Source organism: Rutidosis leptorrhynchoides, unplaced genomic scaffold (assembly GCF_046630445.1).
Source record: "Rutidosis leptorrhynchoides isolate AG116_Rl617_1_P2 unplaced genomic scaffold, CSIRO_AGI_Rlap_v1 contig483, whole genome shotgun sequence".
Classification (NCBI taxonomy): Eukaryota; Viridiplantae; Streptophyta; class Magnoliopsida; order Asterales; family Asteraceae; genus Rutidosis; species Rutidosis leptorrhynchoides.
Genome location: NW_027266714.1, coordinates 42998 through 53126, shown reverse-complemented (window position 1 = coordinate 53126; position 10129 = coordinate 42998). Strand labels below are relative to the sequence as shown.

The following is a 10129-nucleotide window of genomic DNA, read 5'->3' as shown; positions in this document are numbered from 1 at the left end:
GTAATAACATATATAACTGTATAAAAGTAAAAGACAAATCAGAAGATTGAGACATGGAAGGAATAGTCGATGAGGGTGTAGTCAAAACAAATCATAGGACATGAATGGAACGAGTAATGAAAGCCTTCTCGTCCAGATTACTCAGAAATAGAAGTTTATAATTATTCAGCACACATGCTTTACATAGAAAGATTTTTTACATCCATAACCGACTTAAACATTTCTTGATTTTAGACCAACAATAGGTTTTCAGGCTTATTAATATATGTATCTCAATATGATATGCAGTCATAAAATTTACTCTCTTCGTCTCTCAATATAGACTTTCTTAAACTTTTTATTTTATCTCAAAAAAATGACTATTATATATATTTTAGATCAAAATATATTATATTTTATCTTATTCATCTTGTTTTTTTGTCAATATCTTAAAAGAAATTTATTGAGTGACAGAGGTAGTAGTAGCTTTTATTGAGTAAAAGAAACTCATTTTTAAGAGAGTTTTATCTTGGTTTCCTTAATAAAAGAAAGAATAAAAGGTTCCTAAATTATTTATGGGTGTGGATGGATTTGATACAATCTAAAAGTTCATGAATAAAAACTATTCCAATTCAAATGGATTGAATTTTTTGGATTTTGAAAAAAAAAATCCAATCAAATCCAACCCAAAAATATTTAAATTGGATTATGGATTGTAAGATAAAAATCAAATCCAATTCATGGATAAAAATATCCGACTATATATTAAATATAATAATATATATAACTTATCAAATCTATATTTTTTATTTTAAAATTCAAAATCCAAATATTGTTTGTCTTGACTAGCGACGAGGATGGTATTTTATTTTTGTTGTGCACAAAAAGAAGGTAGAATATCAAATTATTGATAGCATGCTTAAATTTATTTATTTGGGATCATAATATAATTAATAAATATTCGTCTACTTTATTAATATTGCCGATGTTGGCATTTTTTGTATATGTATATGCGAATTTATTAATTAATTATGATGTTAAGTGTTTTTTATATATATGCAGGGTTATGAATATGTATTTTGGAATTTCATAATCTACCGGACGGAACTTATGAGCAAACTTTTTAGAATATATTTATCGTAAAATCCAAAAAATTTCGGATCGAATTTTGAGGAAAAAATTAAAATCCAATCCATTCTCAATCCATACGAATTTTCTCGGATTGGATTAAATTTTCGTCAAATCTAATCCAATCCATTCCCAGCCCTACCTAAATTGACGCGTAGATATTTCATTTTACAACTAGGATCAAGATTTCCAACTATAAAAATAATTTTTATATTAGAAATAAGTAAACTTAATATAAAAAGACAAAAAGAATTTATTTAAAAAGTTAAAATCGTCCAATTGATAGTCGAAAAATGCAAAAGTTAATATGGTCGGTCAATAATATTTTATTATATAAAAGTGAGTGAAATTAATTATTATATCTCATACTAAAATATATCAAAATAAATTATATTTTATATTTTAAGTTTATTTAAATGGATATACAAGACGTATATGGTTCAGCAAAGACAGACTCGAGAGCTCGAGCCTAACTTGAACTATTGATTTCATTTCATGCAACAGGCCAACCGTTTACACTATATATCTGACTCATTATCTACTACTATTCAAATAGCAAGTCTCATTACTACTCAGACTCGTTAACAACAAAGAAGGAAAACCCAAAAACTAACAGTTAAATTGAAAGGATATAAGATAATTACTATGTTTCCTCCAACAAGCTCCATGCAAAATTTAGAACCAAGCTCTTTCTTTGCAAAGATATCAATAACAAACTTTAAGAAACATTACATAATGTCAACGAATTCTAAAAATTTCCAGAATTTGAAAGTCATACATCAATCATGTTTTGAAGAATGTGAAAATGTCATGTACCAGTATGAGTATCCATATAATAGATCTTATCATCAACATCTACTGGAATATATATCCTTTCAACACGAAACGAGACGGTAAAAAAAAAGAAAAGGTTTGTTATTTGAAGGGAGTTTTTTCCCCGACCAAAACTATTATATCCAGTAATGCAACCAATGGATTAAAAAAGATAAATAACCTATCTACTGTACAAATTGCGTGGCTCAGGACCTGCAAATTGTCTATTCCAGCTCAAAGCATTCATATACAATGACAAAACTACGAAATATGTGAGTCCAACTTCTCACCCTTTCGTTAGTGTGATCCTGCCTTTCGAAACAAAATTTCAACTTACTTTGAGTTTCTTCAATTTCCTTTTTCAAGTCCAGAAACACTAAACATTATCTTTCTTCCCTTCATTCTTTTCTCTAGATGTACAGAACATTAAGCTAACAGAAGACCTGGCACAGGTACAGCTTACCAGACAAGGTTCAATTTTTCTATTCAGAGTCCGAATTGATAGAGAGGTATAACCGAGGTCTCACAGACCGTTTTTGTCGGGGAAATGTGAAAGGGCTATCCGTTCTTTCCCGTGCTACCTTCTCGTGTTTGCCATCATTCATGCCAAGAGGTAAAAAAGCTGCAAGTCAATAGTGAGGGAAATAATTAGGGCAAAAAAGATAAAACTTATTTCTAGAGTGGCTGCTGACAGCCGTGAAATGCAACGAAAGATGATAAGGTTTTCAATGACACTCTTCAATAAACCAATCTTCTAAACCCCACAGAAACCATTAAAAGAAAAGAAACACAGAAACTTCCTTGGATCACAGTAAGAAAATAGCCTGGTTAAGCTCGCTGGGCGCGATGTAAAACACATAAAGCATCAAGCTAGGTCGAGTTCAAACCTAAAGAACCTAAATCTTCAAATTAATGCACCAGTTAGAGAAGGGAAGGCAGTCTTAGCTTTTGTGCCCTATCTGAGAGAAGAGAGAGGGGAGCCGTAGAAAGCAGTAGATGACAAATTTAAAGTATAAAACAAATGTTGGTACAAACCAGTATCAGGTAATGAATCCATGGCACCTTCTCTAGGTGGTGTTTGTTGTCTTGAAGCAAATCCATTAGCAGTAGCTGACTCGTGCCCACCACTGGCGCCATCCCCAAGCCTAAGAGATATCCAATCTTCAGTGCGAACTCCATTTGAGGAATCAACTTGATTTCTCACATTAGACTGCAACGAGGTGTCCAATGGTTCAGTCGGAAGAAAAATTTGAAGGTCTGCAAATGCTGAAGGATTGTCGACTAAATCATCACCAATTATATCTGCAGAAGCATGGGCAGCTGAATTATTCGGGTGTAGCGAGGCAGATCCCATTCCACCCTCGGGAGGCAATCCATAGCCGTTCATAGATGTAGAACAGTTGATAGAATTATGCCGTATGCTGACCAAAGCATCCGGGACATCCGCATCCGTACCGAATAGTTGAAACCCAGGATTACCTTGGTTTCCAGTAGGTAAAGACCACATGGGCCACACGGGCAACTCACAATCATCATCATTGTTATTGGACAGACCTAAGCAAGAACTTCCACCAGTTCCAACATTGGGATCATCAGTAAAGGGATCGGCAATTCCAGGAGCGGCCATGGGAAAATTAATTCCACCAGAATCATTATTATGATGATTTTGGTGGTATGTTGTAGGTCCAGAAGAAGATATTAACATGTCATTTTCTTCGTCAGAATCACTGAGTTCGATAACCTCTGGATGCCCACCGCCAGGCACAGATGGATTTCTGACAGCAAATCCATAGGCTGAATCCATGTTTAAAGTAGAGTCAAGCTCAATTCCATTATTGGAAAAATCATAATTACCACCACCATCTTGATTTACACTTGTATCATCGCCCTCTCTACCACTTCCAGAAACACTACTGCTCATTAAGTTAACCTTCTGCTCACGAGGATCGAATCTTCCTGATAATCGATTACCTGAAGAGGTATTCATTTCTTCAGGTTTGCTAACTTCCCAAATGCCATTAGGATTTTTCCTGATCCCAAGCTTCAGACCACCAATGGGACCTTCCGAAGTACCTTCTTGTTTGACTTGCTTTGACAACTCGGCTTTGGTTTAACTTCAGTTGCAGGGATGCACAGAGTACCGTCAGGAAAGTGCCACTGATTTAAATCACCAAGTTCCCTACGTTCACTTTCATTTTTGGCCCTTGCACGCCAAGAACCATCAGGCTTTACGTCAATCTCGGTCACATCTTCACCACAGTACCTCATCTGCGTGAAAATCAAAAAAATAAAATAAAATAAAAATGCAAGCCATGGTATGAGATATGGTCAAACAAGTGATATCAAAAATTAGCCCTTCTACAGGATCAAGTACCTTAGACGTGATGCGGCTAAAATATGGATCAATGATTACACTCTCCAATGAGTAATTCTTCAGACAAATAGGACATTGCCACTGCACACGTGGTTCAATGGTTTTGTCAAAAAGCAGCATGACTATATAAGCGAATAAAACAACAAACTTGTCTTTCACACATACCTTCCTAGAGCGTTGGTTCAGCTCCACAAAAACTTCAAGATCAAAACAGCCCATGTGAGCACAAGGTTTAAATCTCCCAGCGACTTTCATTCTTGAGCCACTCATCTAAAGAGGTAAACATGTGAAGCATGAGACCAGAATACATATTTGTCGAATCCTAAGTAGCTAGTATTCAGGAAAGAAAATGATACAGTCATGGAGAATCTCTATCAACACGAAAGTATGTTTTCAGAGCCTATATTTACTGCTGAATTCTCAACTCAAGCGACATGTTCATTCAAACCCCAATGATATGAAACATACATCACCAAATACAAAAGACAACATAACTTACAGGGCAACGTAAATTGACACCGAAAAAATCCGCAACTACTTCCAAATCACTGTCACTATCAGCATTGTCTGAGGTAGTCCCACCAATGCAGCGACAAACACGAGCCACAGCATCTTCAAATCGTTCACCATCAGATTCCTTGGGAATCAGATTGAGAATCTAGACACACGTAAAGGAAATTCGGTAATGAAAGAGAGAGCATGCAACACAGACTAATGATTTTAGCGTACACTTTATATTTGGTCAAATATGCAACAATTTTGATGAAACACAAATCGGATGCGAGACAGTCAATGAAGTTTTTGAAGAAATGGAAGCTGATTCACCGTTTTCTGATCGAGACCTCATACGGATGCACACAAAAACTACTGATAATAACAATAAAAAAGTTGTAGTACCTGTTGAACAGTTCTCCGTTTCACAATCCGAACCCCTAAACAGAAGACCCGAGCATCATAGGCGGTCAAGGAAATCTTATTAATTCCATCTTTAGTACACGGTGTGATCTGAGGAAAATAGAGGACCAGTAAGACGAGAAAAATCTTAAAATGACTTAGACAATAGTCTCTATAGTCAAAACTCACAATTGGACCATCATCTCGACCATTAGCTCCTAGCAGTTGCGAGCCGGGTCTATTAATAGCACGGACAGGTACACCTGTTAAACAAACCAATGAAACATCATTCTTGTTTATATCGCATTGTGAACTTCCATAATTCATCATATGTAGAATCAAAGGCTTAACTATCTTAATTCTTAAGTTATTAACATGGTTAGAGCATAAGTGAAAGGCTAGAAATGGAGAAGACTTGTTGAATACTTAGCATCAATGATAGTTATTAAAGTAGATTGATTAGAGAGGGAGAGGAGAATTCTGTGCTTTTGAGAGATTCTAAACAGTTGAAACAACAGCTACATACAACCATAAAACCGACAATACTTCACAGAACCAGCTCTTAGACATTCTAAGGAGATGTCCAAAAAAACTGTAGCGGAGGTGAGAACACTAAGAGAAAGCGGTGCAAAAAGGAAAACATATACTAATGAAACAGTCTGGGAATGCACTAGCACATACGATTAACCGAATTCGTGTACACAGAAATGAACGCTGAAAATAAACAGTCCGCCTTGTACGAGTTTTTACATGGTCAGATCTTGCAGTCAAACATTGACACTGAATACTGACTCAACATTGGCCTTATATGGAAAACTAGAGAATATAAAAAGGAATGAATTTTTTTTTTTTTTTAAGTTTCAAATCAATTTTTAATCCCCACTCAAAGAATTCAAAATCTAGTAAAGTGTAGCTGTTTCATTTTGTCAGCTCTAGCTGTTGAAGTAAGTTAATCCTAGAAAACAGCAGAAATACATACCATTGACTTGAAGCTCCGTGTATTGCGGCCACTGCATCCTAAATAAAACTTTGTCATTCAGAAGCATACACCATGCCTGCAGAAACATAAGGAAACGATTAGTACCAAAGCATCATGAGAAAAATGCAATGGACACATTGCAAAACATTAAAAAGGCCAACCTGAACATCATATTCTTGTTTCGATAACAAGTCTCTGTCTGCCCTTGTGAGATGAAATGTTTTCTCAACACACTGCATTGGATTTGAGCTGAAATATTTTGGGTAAATATTCAATGTTATTCGCAATAATCATGCCTAAAACAAATATAATCATAAAAGATTAAATTATGCACAATGTCAGAACTAGATGAAAAATACTTCGACCAAAAGGCAACATTCAACAGGCACGAACAATCATTAAATTAGTACAAAATGCAGGACTACTAACTTGAAAAAGAAAAAAAATAAGAACTATCAAGACAGAAGAGAAGATCAAATTGTGATCAGTATGAGATTCACTAACCCATCAGTTGGAACACTTGTTGTAGTCAGCTTGACCGGATATAAAGGGTGTGCAACTGTAACCCAAAAGCTGCACATGAAGAAAAACAGCGTAAGCACAAACAATTATCGATGAGAAAATTAGAAATATCCATAACTCATTGAGACAACCCTAATAATAAGGCACATAATACTATGTTAAAACAAGCGATATTGCTGTTGCTACTGACTTGGAAAGTAGCCTACATTGAAGTTATGCAAGTAAAATTACTGTAGGCTACAATGTTTAGGTGCCTGTAAAAGTAAACGCCTACTCCGAATCAAGCCCATAACAAAATCTTGTACGTCAGTAAGCCACAACTGTTTTCGAGTATTGCGAAAGAGTTTAAATAACTTGGGTAAGTAAATTACAGTTTCAAAATGTATTTCTACCTATGCACAGTGAAGAAACACAAACAACAGACTAAATCCTTCCATTGAGATGCACTAATCACTGTAAGGTATACTAAGGAATTATCAAGGTTGGAAAACTCATCATTCGAGCAATGAACTGGCTATCGTAACTTGTTGATCCTATGGCATTTGTTATATACAAGAAACAGAATAAAAGCGCATAATAATAATAATAATTTAATTATGGAATTGAACTTGAAAGAATAAAAACTAACACAGTAAGCAAACCACCATAAAACATGTAGAGATTTGACACACAAGTAAATAAATATGTATAATTTAATACTTGTGAAGTATACAGACTATCAAAAGCATTTAGTTTACTTAAATTACACAAGAGGCCGGTTTAGGCTTGAAGGTAATGGCTTGCATGACTCACTAGCATAACAAGTAACAAACAGTGTACTTACGGGTCAGCTCTATTGAGGCGACAGATCTCACAATAAAACATGTCTGGAACTGGGGGATCTCCTTCCATAGGTTTTTCTGATATTATAACACAATTGATGTGCTGCCACACTTGGCATCTTGGATCCTCACACTGCATCAACAAGTGGAAGTCACAATGCAGCATTATTAGGAATGCATGGAAGGTTAATGGGAAAAACATTGCAAAGTATAACGAACTACAGAGATTTAAAACTGCTGTAACCACGATAGAGAATGCAAAACATACCAAGCAGTATCATATCAATCAGACATAAGTAACATCTCAGACTTGTCCTTTCAAAAGAGAAAGTTAACAAATCAAGCATTGAAGACGAATTTCAGTTGCATTAAAATAGTCTTAAGAATTTAGTTTCAAAATAGATTCTCTGTAAAGCTTGTGACAGTTTTCTGACCCTATCAAACAGTACTACTAACAGAAAGATTAGAAAATTCTCCAAGAGAAGCTGCTATAAAATAACAACACAAAGCCATCTACCTTAACCATCGACCCTTGTTTTAATGAACTTCCACAGGGACAGCGAATATTCATCTCCGGTTGGAAATGTTCATCTACCTCCCCTTTAATTTTAATATCACTGCTATCAGAAACACCTGGTCCCTTTGAAGCTAAATCAGAGGCCCCAGTGATCTGCATTTTTCTGACGAGTAGCAAAAAGTGTGTACATGTCTTAAAGATAGTACAAAAACAAGAACAATGAAATAGATAAAATGTAATTCGTGCAAATTTCATTCAACCATAAAACAAAGACAAAAAGACCAACCTGTAAGTGTCATCCACTAATTTTGCTATATCTTCTTTACAAACAGCACCTTTCTTTGCCCATATCTTAGAAACTGGTTAAAACATTCCATAACACACAAGTTTTTATCATAAAGATTAAAGACAACTGATATAGATATTTTATAAAAGCACTTGAACAATGCAAACTCCAATATGTAATATTTCTGAATTCCTAGAATACCCAGCTCCCCATTCAAAATTTTCAAATATTTAGTAACCAAAACCAGCAACAGTCATAGCTGCGAAAGTAACAAGCAAGAGTAAGGCTAAACAAGTACAAGATGCAGTGGCTATAGACATATATATATATCCATACTAAAAAGGACCAGAGAAAAAAATGTCAATTTCTCCCAAGAAGACATGCATCCTAATCAAAGATTGGCATTCCATTCAAAATCTTGGAATTGACGATTTGAAAGTAACATGAATCTAATGATGCAACAGATAAGTTTTAATGTCGAGCTGTAAACACCTAAGTCATCACACAAATACAATGCAGAGGCCAATAAATGCAAAAAGTTAAGAGAAAATAGAAGGACTATTTACCTTGACCATCAGACAAAATAGCCAAAATCCGGTCAACCAGATCCTACACAGTAATTAAGAGATAAGTCAACCATGTGTCCATAAGAGATCGCACAATTAAAATCCGAAATAATTAACAGGACATTATGTTAAAAAAAGAAAAGCAAGCCAAACTGCTGAAAATAACAGCACAAACTTTTATGATTTCCACACAAGCTTACACCTTCCAGAGCGAATATCATTTATATTATAACCAAATAAGCTATAGTAGCTTACACCTTCCAGACATTTAATGTGTATGCAATTCAATACAAGAGACTATAGATGAAAAGAGCAAAAACTTTCGATAATTCAAAACACAAAAAAGGTACCGAATCACTAAGTGACATTAAAAATGCAGAGAAACCTTAGCAACCCGATAAACCATGACATTTTAGACTGAAATACACAAGAAAACAATATATGTAATGCAGAAATTTAACCTGTTTCTTCCCCTGCTTTGAGAGGCCTAATTGAGTGAGCACATCCTTGAGCTCTTTGATTCGAAAATAGGCAAGTTTGTCCTGCAAAAATGAGATTTCTTTCAATATGAATTTTGCACAGCCAAGTGTTCTTATTTCCATATATAGAAATTTAGTATGTGAATTGGCATGATAAAGGTGAAGAAACAAGTTAAGAAGGATAAATGCATTCTAAACAGTAACATAAATATTCACTTCTGCACACTTTTACGTTTCTATAGAAAACATATCAAGGAAAAAAGAAATGTACTTATGCACATTCAGAACTCAGATTAATAACTTTCAGCAAAGAAATTGACGGAGAAACATTGAACAATGAATCATGACCCTAGAGCTAGACAATTTCAAAGTGCTCTTCAGCTGCTGCACATGATTGACATAAACAATACCAATGAAGACTAAAACTAGCAAGCACGTCACATGCCGATTCAATGCATTTTTCAGGAACCGACCCCAAAAACAGTGAAATTGGATATGAAATGATTGTACAAAATTAAAAGCACAGCTGAAAGTATACAAAATTGAGCATAGAGTCCCAGAGTAAGAGTTCAAACCTTGCAACCAGCAACCAAGTCCATCTCCAGAATTGGGGGAAAATAAAAAAGGATAATCAGATCACAATTTTCACGGCGATGTAACTAATCCCATAGGACGTCTTGGCACCAGTTGATCTACTTAACAACCAAAAAAAAAAAAATCAATCAAGTCGACAAAACATATTCGGAAGATATCAAAAGTGAATTTACAGGC

The 10129-nt window shown here is 34.9% G+C and overlaps 1 protein-coding gene across 1 annotated transcript; it reads right to left on the bottom strand.

Moving 5' to 3' along the window:
• Nucleotides 1-2402: 2402 nt before the first annotated feature.
• LOC139883968 (E3 SUMO-protein ligase SIZ1-like) lies at nt 2403-9957 on the bottom strand. The gene is given in 17 exon segments (XM_071868058.1): nt 2403-2542; nt 2956-4029; nt 4032-4188; nt 4295-4375; nt 4460-4564; nt 4794-4952; nt 5192-5299; nt 5378-5451; nt 6168-6243; nt 6329-6416; nt 6672-6740; nt 7513-7643; nt 8028-8190; nt 8314-8386; nt 8880-8922; nt 9341-9421; nt 9934-9957. Coding segments are annotated over 17 exon segments (2646 nt in total).
• Between the last annotated feature and the right edge of the window lie 172 nt (nt 9958-10129).